At 41.2% G+C, this 22,647-nt stretch overlaps 1 protein-coding gene across 5 annotated transcripts in view; it reads right to left on the reverse strand.

Moving 5' to 3' along the window:
* Window positions 1–16,812, reverse strand: part of LOC307258107 (collagen alpha-3(VI) chain-like) — an 86,475-nt gene extending 69,663 nt beyond the window's left edge. For all 5 annotated transcript variants that reach the window (XM_080037521.1, XM_080037520.1, XM_080037519.1 and 2 more), the window contains exons 1-2: window positions 16,563–16,812; window positions 129–243 (exon numbers count right to left, since the gene is read on the reverse strand). In XM_080037521.1, the coding sequence (XP_079893647.1) occupies window positions 129–213 (85 nt within the window). In that variant the 5' untranslated portion in view covers window positions 214–243; window positions 16,563–16,812. The remainder of the gene's footprint in view (window positions 1–128; window positions 244–16,562) is intronic.
* Window positions 16,813–22,647: the final 5,835 nt, after the last annotated feature.

Genomic DNA, 22,647 nt, shown 5'->3' on the forward strand with positions numbered 1-22,647 from the left:
CCTTTTTAAAAAGTTTATATCCCACTGAGCATTGCTGAAAACTAAAAAAAGCATTAAACACAAATAGATAATCTGCAAAATAAGCCCAACCTGCTTGCTGTAGCTTAGATTCACTTAGTTCAGCTTACCTTCCTGAGCATCAAGGTTTTGGGGGAGTCCTGCAAACAGGACGGCCAGGAGGGCACATAGCGGTAACAACCGATGCTTCCTCATCTTGTATCGCCAGAACAGCAAAGGGAACACCTGTGAAACCAGAAACAAATATGAGTCTACTGAATAAGTTACATGGCAAAATGTTAATTAAAGTCAAATGTTATGTAATGTTTGCCCATTTGAAATGATTTGACTTTTGCTGCGCTGCTTCTCTAAATACGTACAAGACATTGCAAGAGCTTGTGTAACATTTGATCTCCGACAAGAGATAAAATATGGCTCCTGTCATATTTAATTGCGTTGTGTCCAACGCATCAGATATTCTACTGTTAATACAGTACCCTACCCTACTGCTGAAGTTTTGCATAACACAGGGTGGAACATTTTTCTTTGTTTAAATTAACATTATTAAATGGATCTCCGGCACGTCCGGTCAAATAATTTTTGGTTTAGAAGTGAGTTTCTTGCAGAACGTGTAACAGTAGCACACAGTAATAACCATCAAAACCACCTGTTAAACCTACCAGCCAATGTGTTTTAGTAATTAACTGTTTGGCGAGAGCTGAATTTTCCAACGTAAAAAATAATGTGTACCTTAGAGGGGTGTTGCACTGGAAAGTCCAGTTTCACAGAGGGAATATGTGTTTTCAATTTAGAAATGCTTTCCCCCATTGTGATGTTAAGCAATGTCACAGGAAAGGAAAGGAAGGTCACACATAGCTCATATTAACCTTCTCATGGAAAAAGCATGCATACGTGTACAGTACGTCTGTAAGAGTGCAAAATATAAAGAATGTGCAGTTTTTAGATAGTAGGAAATATTCTAACCTTACATTTACTTAAATATGATCAAAAGCTGTTTGTAACCTCGGTAAAATTCCCATTTCATTCAGTGGGAATAGTCCCAACCGAGTAAGGGCCTAAAATATAATCATTATGTCTATACGTCCTCATGATGAAATAAGCTTTCATAAAGAAGACAGATATAAAGATGCAAACACCCACATACACACACACACACATCCATACTTTGATACCTGTCAGGACTCACGACTAAGGGTTTCCTTCACTTGCCTCGCTTGCACAGTCTAAAATCCACAATGGTCCTCGTAAAGAAAGACAGCCAAGTGCACACACACACGCATACACACACACACACACACACACAACCTTATTACATTTCTGACCACCATGAAGTGATAACATAGGCCCAGAAAGAGGCAAGAGCTGCCAGAGATGGAGCACAAAAGCAATTACATTTTAACACAATGTAGCAAACATTCAACTGCAATGTTGTAAAGCGAGAGAAACTAAAACACATGCCTCTCAAACTAACCCACACTTCCAACAGTGATCTGGCATAATCACTTCTCTGTGATAGCAAATGAGTTTCCCACAAGCAAGGGTAGTCAATAGTCCCACATAGGTCTCTTTAACGGGCTTTGTATCTGTATTCATCAAAGCTCAGCAATGAGGGCAGCTCAAATGTACACGTTAAGAAAAGTGGTATTCAACATTTACTGTAATTTAACTTGTTTGTAGAATGTGCAAGACGTTTGTTGATTCTTCATCTATTGTGTGTGTATATATACAGGTATATATATCTACACATACAGTGTATATGGTGTATATATAGGATTGACACCCTCTAGTGGAAAATGACGGTATAATGCTGTGTACTAGCTCCATAAGGCAATATTATTTCTCAATATATTGGACAATTTCAGTTTGCCTGTGTTTTGAACCACATATGCCAAGCGGAAGCAATATGTGTGGCCACTGAACAGGGGTCTTGCTCAGGGGCACCTTCCCACCCAGATTTATCCTGCAGGTCAAGGAATCAAAGGTAAGATTGCTTCTTTCCACCAGTGACCCGGGGAATGCCAGGAAATGCCTTGTCAGTTATAAAATCATAATAGAATTTTGGCACATAGCTTGTTATTTTTTAAGTTGATTTTGCAATTGTTAATTGGATTTATCATTGCTGCTATTGAAAAGGAAAACTAAGTGAGAGGAAATTCTGACAAGCAATGCAAATAAAAACGTTGTGGGGAACGTCATTGTCAATATACCCTTTGATCTTACCAAATGTTCCCTCCGATCCTATTTGAATATTATTTTTTTGCTTTGGAGTGAAAGAGACCCTTTTATATGGATAGGAAAGACTGGATCAGCAAGGCTTGAATTAAAGCCACGCTACACAGCCATAATGAATTATAAACACATGGCTGTCTTATTTAATGTAATACTGCAGTGAGTTGCATTCCTTCTCCAGTGCCCATGTTTCTACTTCTGTTAACTGTTTATGCAACATACGCTTTTTACGGAGATGAGAATGAAACAAACACGAATAAAACATAGTAAACAATGCCGGTCATGCAGATGTAGGGTGAGGAAGGTTTATAACCTGGAATTAATAGAAGACAGCTGCAGTTGTGTCAAACTAAATATTGCTGCCAATTATTCTTAAAGTGTACGGCAAAACACATTGGCCCTGAACAGAATCACCACTTGCAGTGAGAAACATGTATTCCCACAGTTCCCCAAAGCTGTCACCATTCAACCTAAATCACCAAGTTCTTATATATCAAGGAAATCTAAGCGCTCTTGGACACTGCAACAGATGTTTGTGCTCTCCACTCATGCTCATGTGATTTCAGCCCGGTCAAAAGCCACATTTCTGCAGGGTTTGCCAGGCTTGTCCAGTGAGTCAACACCATGGCTTCCCCTCAGCACCACAGAGGAAAACATCAGAGGTGTCCTGTTTTCTCTGATACAAGCAGCCAAAACAATGGCAGTGAGCAATGGAGAGAAAATTAGAAAAGAAAGTAAATATACAGTAGCTATGTATACTGCCTTCAAATGACTGCATTAACTTAAAGCTGCATTCTATGTGTCCTTTTTATTTATTTAAATACGTTAAAACTCAAACAACAGGTTTGGATTATTATAATGATGTGAAGTTGCAAACGGGTAAACAAACAGATCCCTGGAAAATCATGCAATTATTCCAGTCGCATGATTTTCTTTTATGGATTTTTTTTCATTGTCGTAGAGAGCCTGAGAACTAACAATTGCGTTGCTTCAGTAATTGTTGTTTATATGACTAAAATGAAACTTGAACTTGAGTATAATTCATTTTGACCAGTGTTTGTTGCAACTTTTGGTTCTCTATCAACTGTGGGTATTAACTGTCTCTTTAGCTGCTAAAGGCTCCACTGTGTTATCCAGCTGTCTGTGTGTTCACTGTCAGCAGTGTCTGTGTCTGTGTGATGTATGTTGCTGAAAAGGCCGTGCACAGTGGGTTTATTTGTGAGATGTTTACACTGAAATCTGCTGCCTGCTGCTTCTGCTGCTGCTGGAAACAAAGTTAATGAGTGCTGAGAGATGGAACCAAAAGAGTTGGGAATGCTCAACTAACTGCAGAGCTGGTTTATAGTTGTGTGAGCAACCCCTTTCACATAATCATTGTCACATTAGATTACATTAATCCAGTGTGGAAACATATTGACAGGTGCAGCTTTAATGTACAAAATATTATCTATATTATGCAGCTTTAATACCTAGTATGTCCGCAAAACATGCCAGGGACACTGCAATGGCAATTTTAGAAGAATAAAAAGAAAAATACAATAGGTAACTTCCCCTTAATTTCCCTAGATATCAATTTTATTATACTCTGGTATAAATCTCAAGGCTTGTCAGGCAGTGGGATTCAAGGGGGTGGGGGCTCAACAGCCTAATGCCAAAGTGCCCTTTTTTATATATTTTCTCAAAACAGTATATTTAGCTAATGTGATGTCAACACTTGCCCTATGGTCATATAAGCAAGGTTTATACGCAACTCAGCTGCCTCTTGTGTGCCGTAGGGCATTCATTAAGTATTGTTATTTCTACCCAATCCCCAATTACAGCAAGTTCTACCAGCATCCAATGCGGATGTGACACAAATTGCAGTTCACCCAGTGCCCACTAAGGGCTGGTTTGAAAACAGAGCAATTTCTCATTGACTTCCATGTTAAATTTGCCATTTTCATAGCATTTTTAAACATATTTAAAGCCTGGTACACAAAACGTTTTAGTCTGTATGTTTAGGTCGTATCTCCATGACAACACTGAGCGGGGTGAATTTTTTTCTACCAGGCTAGTTTTTATTCTATTCGAGCTACATTCACCCCACTATCTTGGCCTGTCAGTACGCAAAAGCCTACCGAAACCACTTTGGCTCCATGTTTGAAGATAGAAGAAGATACTTTATGATCCCCACGGGGATATACATTTTTCTTATTATTATTATTATGTTTAACCACACACACATACAGCCCGAAATACAGATATGCAAAGAGGAGTTAGAGAGTTTTTGCACGCCACTGCTATCAGCTTCCCAAAAGATTATGTCTTCTCAGCCCAGATCATCTGCATCAAACATACTTTGGCTGTTCATAGGGAACCCAATAACTCCATGGTTAAGTTCTTATTTTTCAGAAGAAACTTTTGGCATATTCTCACTCACTCAGGTTGTGAGATATCAGAATGAATTGCTGTCTACTGTATGTGAGTGTCTCTATTGCACTAGGAATCTCAAATGTCTGACATTTTAAAATTGTATAAGGATTAACTTTGAGAAGCTAAATGTAAGCATATACCTTGCAGGTACATCCATTGTGATGCATGATTGAGCCTGTTAGCATAGCAGAGACAACCATATTTGTATAACAATATGATAATCTACAAATAACAAAGAGGTGTAGAAGTTAATGTTGACATGTTTTTGTTTTCTGTTTTGCGTCCATTGTGTCCGTCTCAATGATGAGTCATCACTTTTGTATCTGTAATCCAGTCACTAGCATTAAAAGTGGAATCAGCGATTCTGCTTGTTGTCAAAATCACTTTTTGTCAAAATCAGTGAATATCTCCTCAGGATCCGCTACCTGTCTGTACTGTGTGTGCTGAAAAAAAAGTGTAAATACACAGCCTAGGCTCTGTAAACTTGTATGTAAATAAAAGGTATGTGTGAGGACACGGAATATTTCAGCCCGGTGAGGGCACGGAATATTTCGGCTCTGTAATCAGGTGTGGGTGGCACTGATTGGCTGATTGAACCCAGGTGTTAAGAGGTTATATATGCCCTGGGACCCCAGTGCTCTGTGCTGCTCATTGTCTCACCTTCAGAGGTAGTGAGAGGTTGTCTCTGAGTGCTCTCTGTGTTTAGAGTTGCAAAGTAAACGGTTCAGTTACTTGTTTATGCTTTCAGCTGCTTGGCAATGGTGGTTTAGTTTGTTGTTTAGTGTGTTATATTAAAAGGTAGCCTGTGTGGCCCTTTAAAGCTCTGTGTGTTTTTGTTTTCTTCCCTTCCCCGTATTCGCATTTGCGATTTAGTGGTTATCCCTCCGGGGATAATTTTCACACCCCTGGGTCAACATAGCAGTTTACAGAGGCTGGGTTGTGTATAAACACTGGATTTGCAGGTAGCAAATGATTTGGACAAAAACTGATTTAGACAACAAGCCTTTCCCAGAATTACTGACTCCACCTTTAAGTATAAGACGGGTTGCAAAGAGAGGTCAGTGTTTTAGTAGTGAGCAGTTTATATAATACAGTGAGCAAAACTAACTTCTCTGTACACTGAGCTTGACAATATGTCTTGATATTTTTAATAGCTAACAGTGCCAGTTTGCACGTACAGATAGACACTGCAATGTGCCCATAAGCACTCTGGAGCATGTTTGCAGCTGGACCTCACACACTCATTTATGGTCAAGACCACACACACACACACACACACATACACACACAAACATGCACATACATTAACAGACTCACACAGGCCTCCGGTGCTGCACAACATTATATCAGTTATAATAACAGATACCAGTGTTATTAATTGCATATAACACGGACTCCATCGTCATGGAGTTCCTAGAATAGGAAGAGGCCTATGGCTAAGTCACCTCAAAAAGACGAAGGGTGCTTATACAAGTTTTTTTTGTTGCAATTGCTAAAGTTTCATACTTGTTGAAGTACTTTCAGAATCACTCAGTATGGATCTATAAATGGCACCCACAACAATATACGTAAGCATTGGCAACAAGATGGGGACGTTTTGCATTTTTGCCTTTACCGACTCTTAATGAATGGTTATTTGATATTTTTGAACCACTTCACCATCATCATCTATAAATCTCTTGCCACTGCCCCCAAGTGGCCGAAAAATCTGTTTTAACTAGATTCTACATGTCAAATTGAACACAGACTTTTTGCCATGCACTGTACAAAGGTTTGCCTTTGGGACAAGGTGGAATAAAGTTCCACCAATAAACGATCCAGTCATTGAATGAAAATGTTTCATTTTCAAAGGCAATGATTGGTGCTAATACTGAAGGTAGTGTGACGTTCATGTACTGTATTGCCGTTAAGTTAAGTTAAGTACACGTGTAGGGGCCAAAATTGTTTATTTTGAAAAGTTATACACTTCCGTTTTGATTGACACATGTGGGTGTGGGTGTGGTTTATATACCAGGGCACTTGTGGCGGGCGAGGGTTAGGATACAAAGGGGGTTAGTGGCGCACCTGTTTTATTTTCTGTTTACCGTCAACTTATCGTCAACAACGTCAAATAACCTTCAATTACAGCAGTATATATTTTATTTGTTTATTTTCAACACCATCTACATGTTCTCATTCATCCGTTGTAATTCTGCCTTTCATTTATTAAACTCTTTAAACTATACCCATCACCGGAGTTGGAGATTTGTTTGGACGCGTAACTGCCTGGAGCCCATTAAGCCTCTTAGCGGCCTTTATTGGAGAGCAGTCGCTACAATTAGTAAACAGAAAACACAATCCAAAAACACCACGGCATGGACGGGATTCAACGTTGCTCTTACCGCTTGGATCTCGATGTTTTGGAGTGAACGAACTAAGCAACATTGGACTCTTTTCCACGGACGCCTTGGATCAGAGACACAATTGACAGTTGCAGCAGCGGTGTAACGCGCGAGTGACAGCAGTGCATCACAGCCATCAGAAACGGTATGTTTGTTGATCCTTCTGTGTATTTGTTTGAAGTTGAACACAGTTTGGAAGGCTGCCGTTTTGTCCATTGGGGACTGTTTGTTTTGGCTTGTGTTGCGCGTGCTTGGTTGTCGCGATCGGCAATTGTTTGGGCTGATTTGACCGCGTGGTGAGCTGAGGCCGCCGCTGTGCTGTGCTGTGCTGTTGTGTGGAAATCGCATATTGGCTGAATCAATGTCATTGCGGATTGCATTGTGTCTGTTGCTCTGTGCTTTGATGAATTGTGAAAATTGAAAGTTCGCATAATGAGTGACGCAAATGAAATGGAAAATACGGAGAAGAGAACGGTCAAGCTTACAGCCAAAGCGCTGGCTTGCAAAATGGAAACTCTTCAAAAGCAACGTCAATCTAATGTGACAAAAATGAAAGAGCTCTCACTTGAAATGAAAGGGCTCATGAAATGTGATGAAAATGCAAAGAAAGTGCAATTCAAACTGGAGGAACTCAAACAACTGCATGAAAATGCAAATGCAACACATGAGTCAGTGATGGTTTTACTTCCCAAAGAGGAAAAGGTAACACAAAATGAATGGTTTGGACGCATAATAAAACACAACACAGACTTCACTGATGATGTTCAAACATGGCTCTCTGAGATTGAAAGACCCTGTCAGCAAGCAAGAAATGTGACTACAGATGTGTTAACTGCACAATCAGTCATCTTTCCCATTCCAACTGAAGAGGAGGCACCTGTTGAATTAAAGGGAAATATACCACACTCTGATGTTCAACCTGCCATTCCTTCCCAACAGAATAAAGCGATATCTGACATGCAGGATGAAATAAATCCAAGTGACAGTGTGTCAAATATTACAAACCGGAGTCACAAATCACATTCTTCATGCTCAAGATTGTCCACCACCTCATCTGCATGCATCAAGGCTGAGGCTGAAATGGCTGCTCTTATTGTGCAACAACAAATGCTTAAAGATAAACATGCCATAGAAGCACAGGAAGAGCAGCTAAGGAGGAAAAAAGAGCAACTGGAACTGGATGGAAGCCTTGCTGCTACAATGGCAAAAATGAAAATTCTCAGAGCCTCAAGTAGATCTGGTGTGCGGAGCCACAGATCAAGAGCGTCAGATGGTATGAACTCATATATGGTGAAGAAACAACATGAAAATAGAACACAAATGATTGCCACTGCTGACGGAGACATTACGCAAACCCAATCTCTCCCCACAGTGCCAGTGACAGTACAGTCAAATACATTGACTATGGATGCACATGTTACAGTACCTACAACATTGCCTGCTCCAAGCAATGGTGAACAGAGTAATATGATTCATATCATGGAAAAGCAAAATGACATCACTGCATTAATGGTCCAGCAACAGTGTCTCTCTTTAATGCCCAAGAAAGAGATTTGTCGTTTTGATGGTGACCCACTTCAATTTCAAACATTCATAAAATCCTTTGAACACAACATTGAAAGCAAGAACCCAAACCCCACAGATTGTCTTTATTATCTCGAACAGTATACAGAAGCACAACCTAGAGAAATGGTGAGGAGCTGCCTTCATATGACAGCAGAAAGAGGATTCAGGAAGGCAAAGTCCTTACTGCAGGAGCACTTTGGCAACGAGCATAAAATCGCTACAGCCTACATGGAGAAGGCTCTTTCATGGTCTTCAATAAAACCAGATGACACAAAAACATTACAAGCATACACTCTGTTTCTAAGAGGATGTTGCAATGCCATGGAAGATGTCAACAACATGCAGGAGCTCAACATGTCTGCTAATCTGCTAATTATCATAAAGAAGCTGCCATATCGACTGAGGGATAAATGGAGATCTGTGGCATGTGATTTTCAGGAAAGGTACAAACAAAGAGCTACCTTCAGGGATCTGGTTAATTACCTGGAAAAACAAGTGAGGATTGCAACTGATCCAGTGTTTGGAGACATCAGAGACACTCCAACACCAAGCAAGGATGGAAGGAGTTTTATGTCAAAACCACAGCATCCAAGAGTCAAAGGGAGTACGTTTGCAACCACTGTGACAGTTGCACATGAGAAACATGGAAATGGACCTAGGAAAATGGAGAGTTGGCCGGCTGTAAAAAGGTGTATGTTCTGTGGAGGTGGACATGCTTTGGAGGTGTGTTTCCTATTGGAAAAGAAAGCACATCATGAGAAAATCACTTTCTTAAAAGAAAATGGAGCCTGCTTTGGTTGTCTGCAGAAGGGACACATGAGTAAGGACTGCAGGAAGCGACTCAGCTGCAACATATGCAATTTGAAGCATCCTCGGATGCTGCATATCCACCAAAGAAGGAACGAAATGGACAAACATCAATCTCCAACAAAAGAAGAAGCCGACATCGGAGCCATAGCCTCGGTACAGACAAGTGGTCTTACTGGGGCCGGTGAAGACAACTGCAAACTCTCAATAGTGCCTGTGAAAGTAAAGGCAAAGAAGGGGAACACAACAGTGCATACATATGCATTTCTTGACCCGGGAAGCACTGCGTCATTTTGCACATTGGGGCTAATGACTAAACTCAATCTCCAGGGAAGAAAATCAAATATTCTTCTGAGAACAATGGGTCAAAGGAAGGTCGTGGAAACCAGCATTGTTTCAGGCCTAGAGGTAACAGGACTGAATGGCACTGAGTTCTGTGATCTCCCATGTGTGTACACACAGAAGACAATGCCTGTGCACAAAGGAAACATCCCACATCAAAATGACATCAAACAGTGGTCTCATTTGAAGAATATTCACTTACCTGAACTGGACTGTGAGATTGAGTTGCTGATTGGCTCTGATGTACCAAAGGCTCTTGAACCACTTCAAGTCATTAGAAGTGTGGGAGATGGACCGTATGCCGTGAAAACATTGCTCGGCTGGACAGTTAATGGACCTCTGGGAGGAAAAGATGATTATGCTCAGGAGCAGTCAGACATCAGTGTTAACAGGATATCAGTTGTTACACTTGATGAGCAGTGGGAGCAGCAGTACAAGATTGACTTTCCTGAGTGTGTCAAAGATGACCAAGAACCTTCAAAAGAAGATCAGCAGTTCTTGGAGTTGGTTTCAGCATCTGCAAAGCTGGTAAATGGACATTACTGCTTTGGCTTACCATTGAAGGACAGGAAAATCTGCTTGCCTGACAATAAGAACTGCGCTGAACAGAGGACACTAAACTTAAAAAGGCGTTTCCAGAGAGATCCATGCTATCACTTGGAGTACACCAACTTCATGTCTGACATGATATCCAAGGGTTATGCAGAGAAAGTACCAGAAGGGATCTTGGAACGTAGTGATGGCAGAAAATGGTATCTACCACACCATGGAGTTTTGCATCCACAAAAGAAAAAACTTCGAGTAGTCTTCGACTGTGGAGCTACATATCGGGGAGTTTCACTGAACTCTCAGCTCTTACAGGGGCCAGACCTCACCAGCACCTTGATTGGAGTCATAGCTAGATTCCGTAAAGAACCTGTTGTCATTGCTGCGGATATCGAAGCGATGTTCCTCCAAGTGCAAGTACCAAAGGAAGATCGGGACCTGCTACGGTTCGTCTGGTGGCCTGATGGAGATTACAGTCAGAACATGGTGGAATACAGAATGACGGTGCATTTATTTGGAGCAACATCATCTCCAAGTTGTGCAAATTTTGCCCTGAGGAAATGTGCTGAAGACAACACTGGCCAGTTCAGCCCACAAACTATCAAGACCATCTTGAACAACTTTTATGTGGATGACTGCCTCGCTTCAGCAGCTTCAGAAGAGGACGCAATAGCTCTTTATCACGAGTTAAGAGCCATTTGCTCCAAGGGAGGCTTTGTACTCACCAAGTGGATAAGCAATAGTCGTCATGTATTGGCTGCCATACCTGAAACGGAAAGAGCAAAAGAAATGAAGGATCTGGATTTGGACCATGACAAATTACCTGTGGAGAGGATGTTAGGTGTACAATGGTGTGTTCAGTCTGACGTCTTCAAGTTCAAAATCATCCTCAAAAACAGACCACTGACAAGACGAGGGATTTTGTCGACTGTCAGCTCTGTATATGATCCCCTTGGAATGTTGGCACCAGTAGTCCTGACTGCAAAAAGGATCCTACAGGAATTGTGTCGGGAAAAGACTGGTTGGGATGATGTGATACCAGACTCTTTTGTGCAGGAATGGATGAGCTGGATTCAGGAACTCCATAACTTGGAAGACTTTAAAGTCAATAGATGCTTCAAACCTACAAACTTCGGAACGGTAACATCTGCCCAGCTACACCATTTTGCTGATGCATGTCAGGATGGTTATGGAACTGTGAGTTATTTGTTACTGCATGACAACCATGGCCAAACACATTGTGCATTTGTGATGGGAAAGGCCAGAGTGGCTCCTTTGAAGCCAGTCACTATCCCTCGCATGGAGTTGACTGCTGCTACCATGGCAGGCAGAATGGACACAATATTGAGGAAAGAGCTGCAGATGGAACTAGCAGACTCTACATTTTGGACTGATAGCACCTCTGTGCTCAAGTACATACATCAGTGGAGGTATGTCAACACAAATGACAATCCCGCAGATATGGCTTCCAGAGGTGTGAAAGTCAAAGCTTTCCTAAAGAAGGAAATGTGGGTGTACGGACCTCCGTTTCTTCTTGGTCCTCAGGAAGAGTGGCCTCAGAACCCTGATGGATTGGATGCAATTTCACCAAAGGACTCTGAAGTCAAGAGCATAACCGTAAATGCCGCTCAAATAACACTTGAAGTAGTGGATCCAACAACCAACTTCATCCATTACTTCTCATCCTGGAATCAGTTGAAAAGGGCAGTAGCATGGATGCTCAGAATGAAAGGACTGCTTCTGCACCGAATCAGGAAGAGGAAAACGGCAAGTGGGGTTCTCTCTTTGCAAGGAAATCTTGACACTCAGGTAATCCGTCTCACAATCAGTGAACTGGAGAATGCAGAGATTGAGGTAATCCGCTTCTGCCAAAAGAAGAGATTTGGAGATGAAATCTTGAATCTCAAGAAAGGAATGAATGTTAAAAAGACAAGCCACATTCATAAACTCAACCCCATTCTGGACAAAGATGTGTTAAGAGTTGGTGGTCGCCTAAGCAGAGCAGCAATGCCAGAAGAAATTAAACATCCTGTAATTCTGGCCAAAGACTTTCACATTGCTGACCTCATTCTACGACATATTCATGGAGAGGTGGGACATGGTGGTCGCAACCATATGCTATCCAGACTGCGTCAGAAATATTGGATTCCTGGTGCCACAGCATTAATCAGAAAAATCCTGTCTAAATGTGTTGTCTGTCGGCGTATAAATGCTACTCCTGGACAACAGCAGATGGCTGATCTACCCCTGGATAGAGTCTCTCCAGATGACCCACCATTCACAAACGTTGGAGTCGATTACTTTGGACCCTTTGGAGTGAAGCGTGGCAGAAGTGTTGTGAAGCGATACGGTGTTATTTTCACCTGTTTGGCTACAAGAGCAATTCACCTTGAAATGGCCTCATCGCTGGACACAGACTCTTTCATCCATGCCCTTCGGCGCTTCATAGCCAGACGAGGCCAAGTAAAAGAACTACGATCAGATAATGGAACCAATTTTGTGGGAGCACAGCGCGAGTTGAAGGAAGCTATTGAAGGATGGAATCAAGGTCAGATCCATAACACACTGCTTCAAAAGGGAATAAACTGGATATTCAATCCCCCTGCTGGCTCACACCATGGAGGTGTGTGGGAAAGACTAATCAGATCAGTGCGGAAGGTTCTCAACTCAACACTAAATGTGCAAAGTCTGGATGAGGAGGGACTTCATACAGTCTTATGTGAAGCCGAAGCTATCCTCAACAGTCGTCCAATCACGAAGGCTTCTACAGATCCCAACGACCTTGAAGCACTCACACCAAATCACCTTCTGCTTCTCAAAACTGTGCCATCACTGTCCCCAGGACAGTTTCAGAACGAAGACCTATATGCTCGCCGCAGGTGGAGGCAAGTTCAATATATGGCTGATTTATTTTGGAAAAGGTGGATTAAGGAATATCTTCCCCAACTACAAGAACGACAGAAATGGTCCAACATAAGACGCAACTTCACCCCAGGAGACATCGTCGTCATTGTGGATGATTCAGCACCTCGCAACTCCTGGTTGACTGGAAGGATTGTGGAGACCATGATGGACAAAAAGGGACTTGTACGTCAGCTTCGGATCAAGTCCAAGACCGGATTTCTGACCAGGCCCATCAACAAAGTCTGCCTACTACTGGAGGCAGAGGATCATTGACTGACCCAAACAAACTTTTGACCTCTTGACTTTGTTCCTGGAGACATGACTTTGACTAATCACTCTTTCTTTGGATTACAAATAATGAAGAAAGAAGATCAAGAAAATATATTTACTGTGTTGATTGTCATGTCAAATGTGTAATTATTATTTGAATTTGAAACATAATAATTAGGGGCCGGAATTGTAGGGGCCAAAATTGTTTATTTTGAAAAGTTATACACTTCCGTTTTGATTGACACATGTGGGTGTGGGTGTGGTTTATATACCAGGGCACTTGTGGCGGGCGAGGGTTAGGATACAAAGGGGGTTAGTGGCGCACCTGTTTTATTTTCTGTTTACCGTCAACTTATCGTCAACAACGTCAAATAACCTTCAATTACAGCAGTATATATTTTATTTGTTTATTTTCAACACCATCTACATGTTCTCATTCATCCGTTGTAATTCTGCCTTTCATTTATTAAACTCTTTAAACTATACCCATCACCGGAGTTGGAGATTTGTTTGGACGCGTAACTGCCTGGAGCCCATTAAGCCTCTTAGCGGCCTTTATTGGAGAGCAGTCGCTACAACACGTACATTGTGCCTTTGGAAAAAAGGAGCTCTTAGCAACATCAAATAAGATGCATATGGCCATAACTAGTGGAGATCCTGCCTCCCTGGCACAGCAATATGTCTCCTTTTCCACAGTTGTAGCAGATGAGTCATTATTAAAGAAAACATTTACTAGTGCCAATATCAATAAATAATTTCTTAAGTCTCTTTTTCCTGAGCAGAAGAGATTTCTATGGTGATCAGTAAAATAAGTGAAGTCACGAGGGATGTGAGTCATCTCTATACTGTAATGCAGCTTCTGAGTGGGAGACAACTCGAGACTGCCACTCACTGGCAACGGGCGTGGAGATATTCCTTGTACTGTACAATACGGGTGTGACTCGGCACTATGCTGCCTCCACATGTATGTAATGTAATCAATCACTCAAGGCAGTGTAGACCTGCACGTGATATGTTTGGCACAGATGACAGGAGGATCAATGCTAAAGTTTAAAAGATGAAGTTAAAAGAGGGAGGGCGGCTCGGCGGGCAGTTCCACACAGCTGCCGTACATTAGTCCGTCTGACACCTATCCCATGTGTTCAAGCATCACAGTCAATCTGCAAGTATTAAATATGACATGCATGCAGTATTGGCTCGGATGGCATGAAAGCACACAGCAACATCCTGTATTGTGTAGCAAATACTGAATATGCATTGTTATCAGATGGGCGAGCTCAGTTATTGAGATGGGTTCATTTCTAAATCCGTTAAGGTCGTAGATGACCTTAACTTAAGGCCATCTTCACCAACAAACCTGACATTCTTAGTAACCAATGCATTATACAGTGTGACGGGTTACTTCTGATTTACACCCCTTGCTAAAATAGATGGCTTAGAAAAGAGAACATTGGAGCAATAGTTCCCTGAGACTAGACTCCTCTGGAAAATCTTCTAACTTTCCAGACATCTGTGCTGCATCACAGAATAAGGACAAAAAGCTGGAGAGAGTGGAGGAGTCATAAAACATTCTAATGCTGATTTATCATGTATTTCTAAAATCCTTTGGAATGAATCCACCAGATACAGTATAGCTAATAACAATTCAGATACTAGCTTTTAAGGGAAGCTGGTGGTATATGATGTGAAAATAACACATAAAGTAGTACACACCAAGTATTCTTTTGCTTTTGAACTCTGTATAATAGTAACGGATTACATGCTAACATAAAACTATGTAGAAGTTGCAGCTCATGAGAAACATCTAGTATTAATGTCATTATTTTGAGGTGTAAAATGACATATTTGACCATATAATCCCACATGCCCGCAGTGAAACACTGCAATGACGACACAGCTGAATTCCTCTGTGTGAACTTGGATAGTCTTGTAGGAGAAGTGGAAGATTTATGGCTCACACCTGGTCCACCAGACGTTGCAGCTCACTACCACCTCCCCCCACTACCACTACCACCACCCCCTCCCCCCCATGTCTTTTGTCCAATGGAACAAACCCCTTTGGGTTCTCCTGGTCCATATGGCCAGTAATGTGGAAAAGACTTTTCCCCTCTTGTACTCGTTTCAGAGAGGGTGTGGTCTTGGGCCACTGTTGCAGTGGAAACATCTACCCATCCAACTTCTCCTCTTTAGAACTCCCATGTCTGAGAGGAGATTAAAAACCTTTTTTGTGACTGGTTCATTAAAAAAAGATGCCCACATTAGATTGAATTGAGTCAACAGCGTAATTCTATAATACCAATACAATGCACAAAATGAGCTATGGAAGATGACCAACAACACTTCCTACTCCAACATAAGGTACAGCATATTAATGTGTTTCAATAGGAGACTCAAAAGAAGTTGCATTACGTGATCCAAAACTTTGATTCATTGATTTGACGCTGTGCATAGCAAATCCTTACAGGTTCATAGCTCTTAAACTGATATGGGATTACAGCTGGATACCTAAGAGATGGCCTCTCAGGGTTCTAACCGCTTTCCCTCGCCACAATTATTTGTCACCTGTGCAGTAAATTAAACTTTTCCTAAACCAGGAATGTCAAACAGAAGGACAGTCTTTTGAAGAGAAGAATCCAGCGTACACACCCCTCTTCACTCACACGCATCGCACACAACATTGCTGAGGTTTCCTCCTTAGCCCTAACTGCGGCTCACCTCTTGCCCTTGCAGCACTCTCACCACTTAAGTATAGGTTACAGCCATGCTGCTGAAAGGCACGCTGTCTCATATTTGAGAGCTTTAAGCAAAACACTGTGTAACCCTAGGATGAGGACAGCCATCATAAGCTTGCATGTTATGATTAGAAACTATCCTATTGTCAATGCACTATGAATAATCAGCATTGCAATACAGTTAAATATAGATATTGTCATATGTGCGGTAAACGAGCAGTTACACTGTGCAGTAAAAGTGCATGTAAATTCTTGCAAAATTGAGAAATAAAGCAACATGCATTTGCAAAAACGAGCGAAAACCTCTAGTCTGCAAGATGAATCACCTTGAGAACATAGCAGATGTTAAACTTACCCTGAGCTGAAGTAGCCGTATTCCACTCTATTCGTTTTTGAAGAAAGGGAAAAATACCAGTTATGTAAAATGACTTTTGGGCATTATCCTCTGGGTAGATGCCCCCTTTCTGGCCTTTCCCAGCTCCTCCCAAAGGAAGGTAGTGGCAAGGTGACTGATAAGAGATGTGCAGAGAGAAAGAGAGAGAGAGGGGTCCCGAGGGAAAGAGAGGAAATGCCTGAGACAGCAAGAGACAGGCACCCTCACGGTCTAGAACCAGAGGAGCTGTGGTGCTGAGTTCAAGGCTGGGATGGGACAAACTTCCAAACTTCTGGAGATATGCCACCTCTGTCTTCCTCCTCCCACTTTCTCCAAACAGAGGAGAGAAAAAAAGAAAAGAGGAAGGAGAGGGGGAGAGGGATAGAGGGAGAGGGAGGGGGCGGAAGGAGTAAATGAAAACCAGACTCATGGCCCTGTTTGGTCTGGATGTGAGCAGTGGGGAAGGATGATGTCACAAAATTTGGAGTGGGATTTTCTCCTCACTTTACATTTTGCGAGTCTCCCTCTACCTCTGTTAGAACCTTTTCTTACATTTCGGACATTTGGACATTCTTTTTAGTTTTTTGTCATAAAAAAGAAAGAAAAGAAAGAAACATTTTAACCAGGCAGCTATTTTCCACTCTATGGCTGTTTTTTTAACAGGACACTTAAATATCTACTTCACCGGTGGAAATATGAAGGTGTATTGAATTCTGAGACCCTATTTAGTATAAATGTGCAAAAACATTGAAATTGGTTCATCCTAGCCTGAGAAAAGTGTTTTATGGTCTCACTGTCTAACCCTACATTTTCCTTACTGTGACATCACAGTATATATTATAATAGTGATTTTATAATGATAGAATGCCTGTTCCGTGTGGGTGAAGTATTCCTTTAAGTAGAAACAAATTGTAATAGGAGTTACTAGCTACTGTCTCGGTAGCGGATACATGTGACATGTTGTCTTTAGGCCATCTTGACACAAAGTTTCAGCTTAATAAAAAATAATAGTAAACTCCCAAATCTGCCAGAAAGGAATGTGCAAGAGGGCTAACCCTTGAAAATATGACTTCTGTTAAGAAAAAGCAATTGCACAATGTCATGAATTGTCCAAAAACAACTAAATAAAATTAGCAATCAGCCAAAGCAGCCTATTAAAAAGCTTATAAAGTATCTTTACTGGGTCGCCTTCACGTTTGTGATGTCTTATTGCAAACAAGACAACTGCTCCTTTGTGTAATTGTAAAATAAAACATCCGCTAGTGTGGATCTGTATTTGATCATGATGCTGCCTATTTGACTAGTTTTAGGCTAAGTTTTGGAAAGCAGTCACTTAACTCACTTAATGAAGCAGCAATTATCTTACAGTTATTAAGTTGCTAATGAAGCTGTTTTGGGGACGATGGAAACTAGACGCAGCAGCACGATGTATGAAGTCAAATCAAAGAATCAATTAGGGCAACAAGAGCGTTCTTCTCTTCTCTTGTGCTATTTATAGCATTACAGTGTCATCACTATCTAAACTCACACTTTGAAAATGTAGAGGGCGATAAATAGGAATGAAAAGCAAGAAACATTGCATACTGTTGGAAACGCAATTTATTTACACTTGGTCAACCCAGAAGTCTGTTTGTTTATCACTGATGAACCTAGTTATTATCTATGATTAATAGCAATTTTCCAAATTTGTTTTGAAATTCTTTGGAATTTGCCTTAATTTTCAACGTTTTTGCTATAAGCTACTTGCAGAATGTTCCTCGATTTCCAGCATTTTTTAAGAGGTTTGCTCAATTTGCTTGTGTATTGTCCATTTGTATGTTTTTTTTAATTTGCTGTGCATTGAGTTCTAAGGGCCACCTCAAAATATAAATCGAATCCAATGCAGCTTTAAACATTGACTGCTTGAACTTGCCTGCTGTATTAATGTGGATACTTTGTGCATACAACTACCATCAGCAGCACTTTGCTCTTGAACTCTTAAATCCTGGCCAAATGTGGGAGTGTTGCTTGAGCATTTTACTGTCAGTGAGCTAAAACAGACTTTGTTCCCAGAGGTCAGTATGCTGTGAAATTAACTCCCTCACATTGGTGTGTATAAAAGTTGAAAGCGGAGCTCTAACTGCAGTCGATTGTCAGGCCGTGTAACCTGAGTTACCCCTCTGAACTATCTCTGTAAGAACCTCTCAAGCCTTCTCAAATCATCACAAGCTGTAAAAATGGAGACTCCAAAGTGCACCATATGGAAGTATTTAACATAGCATTGGCACACTGCAGCCATGTACTGTTGTCTGTAGGTCATTACTCACACCGCCAATATTTCCTGCAGTACGTTGCACTGTTATGTTGGTGCTAGGCAACCAGTTCTGTCGTTACAAGCTCTTATATGTTCTAGAAGAAAATGAAAATCTGATAAGCAGCAAAGTCGCCCATTAAATTATTTTAAAAAAAAATGTGGCTTTGTTTCTCTTTTGGTATTTAAAATCTTTAATCAGTTCTTCCTGAAAGTATTCATATGAATTAAATCTGGAGTCAGCGATTCCGGAGAACGCTTATTGACAAGATCACTTTTTGTCTTAATCAGTGAATATATAATCACAATCTGCTACCTGTTTGTATACTGTGTGTGCGCTGAAAATAAATCTGCTGTTAATACACAACCTATGCTGTCATGATCCTTCTGTTTCTTTAGTTTTTCTAGTCCTGATTACTGGTCCCACCCTAATGCGTTTGACCTGTGCATCGTTGTCTCCCCTGTCTTGTCTGTTTAAGTCCTGAGGGGTATACTACGAAGCGAGATTAAGGGCTGAGCGAGGTCTGTTGAGTCTAAAGCCAGAGTTTTCAGTATCACGAAAGGTGGCTCTCTTTCTACCTGGCTAGATCACCGTGGTAACAGAGGCTGCACGGCTAACCTGCCCAGACCAGTTTTTGTTCCAGAGTTTGAGTTTAAATTCGGCTCTTAGAGCGCTGCCCTTTAAGGAAACTACACCTTTTGAAATCCCGCAGAGGCGCGGACCTGACTATATTGTCTGAGCGATACTTCTCACTGAGCAGGCCTGCCCACACTAATGGCTGGGCCCCTGAAAACCTCCAGTCAATGGGCCCCCCTTACCCATTACTCCTATCAACAATGAGTGTGAGTGCGCTCATCCCTCAATAAACACATACATGTATTTGTAGAGAGACTAACTATCTTATCAACCAGGGACTTGCAGGGACAGTTGGGGGAGCAAGGGCTCATTATTATTTTAAAATAGTAGCACATTTCTGACTTAGCCCAGCATACCAACCAATTTATTTTGATTCCCTTACACTCACACAATTGTTAACAGATCAACAGATCTCTACAAAATAATCAGTTCACACAGAGACATTGTTCTTCTTTAGTATTCACTAAAGCAAACAGTTTTTTCACAATGTGCACGTTTTCTATGCTACTATTTTCTGGTGAGATACATTTACACTAATTGACTGCACCAAATATTGCACTTTTTTGTATTTCTGCACATGACATTAAAGCGGATACGAGTAACATTTAAATATCTTTTAAACAACCTCATGTTTCCTCTGATAATCATAAATTACCTTTAACAGCAAACGAGACCATCAGTGCAAAGAAAGACGTTTTTATATAGTTTTTATTACTGCTTTTGGTCTGGTCGCACACCCAGTCCGATTTTCGGTTCGCTCGTGCAGGCTCTATGGTCACATATCCGTATTGGTTGCAGATTTCAGTGTGGCGCTGCAACGCGATTTGAGAAGCCTATCCCTCCAGGTGAGGGAAGGGGAGCGGGAGCCTTGTTTGAGACAGTTATTTGTCGTCATAAATGACTGATAACGGGGCTGAACCATCAAAGAAAAAAAAGAGAATGCAATGAAGAAAAGCGAAAAGGGAGAGTGAGTGATAGGCGGGCGGGAGGACGTTGCCAAGCAACGTGTATACAATTTCACGAGAGCGAAACTAGACTGCTAAATGAATGAGCGGTTGGTACTAACACAAAGTTTGCTTTGCTTCACCATCATCAGATAACCATTATCTGAAATAGTCATTATTTACATCAACAACACAAACACATTACCTCATCGTGATCCATAGTCTACTAACTGCCGTCTCTCATTCATTCGCTTTCTGTGAGGACACAGCTCCGTGAGAGAGAGAGTAGTTAGGTGACGCTGCTGAATCAACTCATTGCAAGCAGGTGTGTGTACTGACTGGCATTAGTTGATGCAGTGTCAAAACCACTCTCACGGAGCCGAAAAGAGTCCTCACACTTTCAACACACGAACATGCACTATATTGCGCCCTTCTCAGTCCACGCTCACGCGCCTGGCACGAGCATTTGCGACAGCGGGCGTCGTAAAAATACTACCGCTTTTGTCCAAAGGGGACGCCAACGTGCCATCTTACTCGTAGTGCCTTTAAATAATTTGAAATATTTTGGTGGTATTGTTTAAATAAATAACACTTAAAAAACAACATCAACAACAAATTCTTCACACACAAATGAAAAAAGGCGGCTCTCTACATGAATAACCAAACCAACCTACCCTCAAAACTATAAAGTTGGCCTATGTTTGGTTGCAACATTTAGGCTTAGTTCATTCTGCTCTCATCACTGCAAAAGCACTGAAATCATTACAAAAAAAGTTCTTAATCTTTGAACTCAAATCTGTTCCTTCAATTATTTCCAACTTCTTTGTGCCTTGTGTCTATCTTTGCATTAAGAACTTTTTTAGGTCTGTTTTTATTGTTTAGAAACAAAACAGAAAGCAGGACTTTGGTGGTTACGGCAATAATTAAAACAGGATGATGCTGCTTGTCAGCTTCATTGTGGTAGGACCCGGCTTTGTGAAAAACTGGTCAGACCTGCTGGTCGTGTCAACCTGAAGACTTATGTCAAAGCCTTTAGAAGTTATAATCCCCAAAGGGAAATTGGGGAGAGAGAATTTAAACCTGTTTGTAGACTCAGGAAAATTACAAAGTAAATGGAATGTAGAAAAACTACAAAAGGTACCCAACCTGTTTTTTCATGGGGTCCAAATACTTTTCACAATGACACCCAGACAAAAGTAACATGTGTTTTCCGTGAGCAGGAATGACTCAGGAATTATAATCCAGCCAAAACTGTTTAATATCAAAACCCAATCTTGTCACCATTTGGCACACAAAGAGTTTATAGGATGGATTATGTTTGAAACAGTTACACTCCGCTGTGCTCAATCTGAAACATTTTGAACATTTCTGCTTTTCTACTGCTTTTTAAATGGCTGTAAGCGGAGCCGCGGCTCTGTGTAAACACCCAACTTTGAATAGATATTGACATAAATATCTAAAAATAAAGTTTAGTTTAGTTAGGTTCTTGGCTTCCAAAGACCATGGGCCCCCTAAGTGGCTGGGCCCTAGAAAGCCTTCACACTTTCTACCCCTTATGGGCGGCCCTGTCACTGAGTAAACTAGTTAAATCAGTAAACTTATTGATCAGTAAGTTAATGAACGAAACGAAGCCGTGACATAAGGCTTACATTAGAGTGAACTGTAACATCGCGCTGCAGCTTTTTGCCACATGCATAGTTATTGATGCAGAAAATGTAAAATAGCCTAGCCTATGTATGCAGCGCCATGCTCTCACCTCAAATGATTTTACCTGGCGATCTACACACACTGGCTCTTAATGAAGCGTTCTATAAAATCACAGGTTGCAACATTATTTCACTGTAGGCTTCTTTCTTTTCATCAGTAGCGATTACAGTTGTGACGTGACAGGTGACAGCTGTCACAGTTCGGACATCGCTGCAGACTCGCAGGTTAAGCTTCTCACAGTAGATTCATATTTGTCCGGAAAATACAGACTAGCCTACAGGTTTTGTATCTAGGCTATTTATTTTAATGGTATTTATAAGATGCAAATAAAGGGCTATTAGCCTAAATCAAAATCAAAATTTTATTCATTTTGATGTGGCCCAAAACTAACGTGATTTTCCACATAGGCTATGCTATTCATTAGGGGAGAGTGTCAGATTTCAATCAGATTCTTAAGTGTAGGATTATCAACTAGGCTAAATGGTGTAC

This window comes from Ammodytes marinus (genome assembly GCF_949987685.1).
Source record: "Ammodytes marinus genome assembly, chromosome: 12".
In the NCBI taxonomy this organism is placed as follows: domain Eukaryota; kingdom Metazoa; phylum Chordata; class Actinopteri; order Uranoscopiformes; family Ammodytidae; genus Ammodytes; species Ammodytes marinus.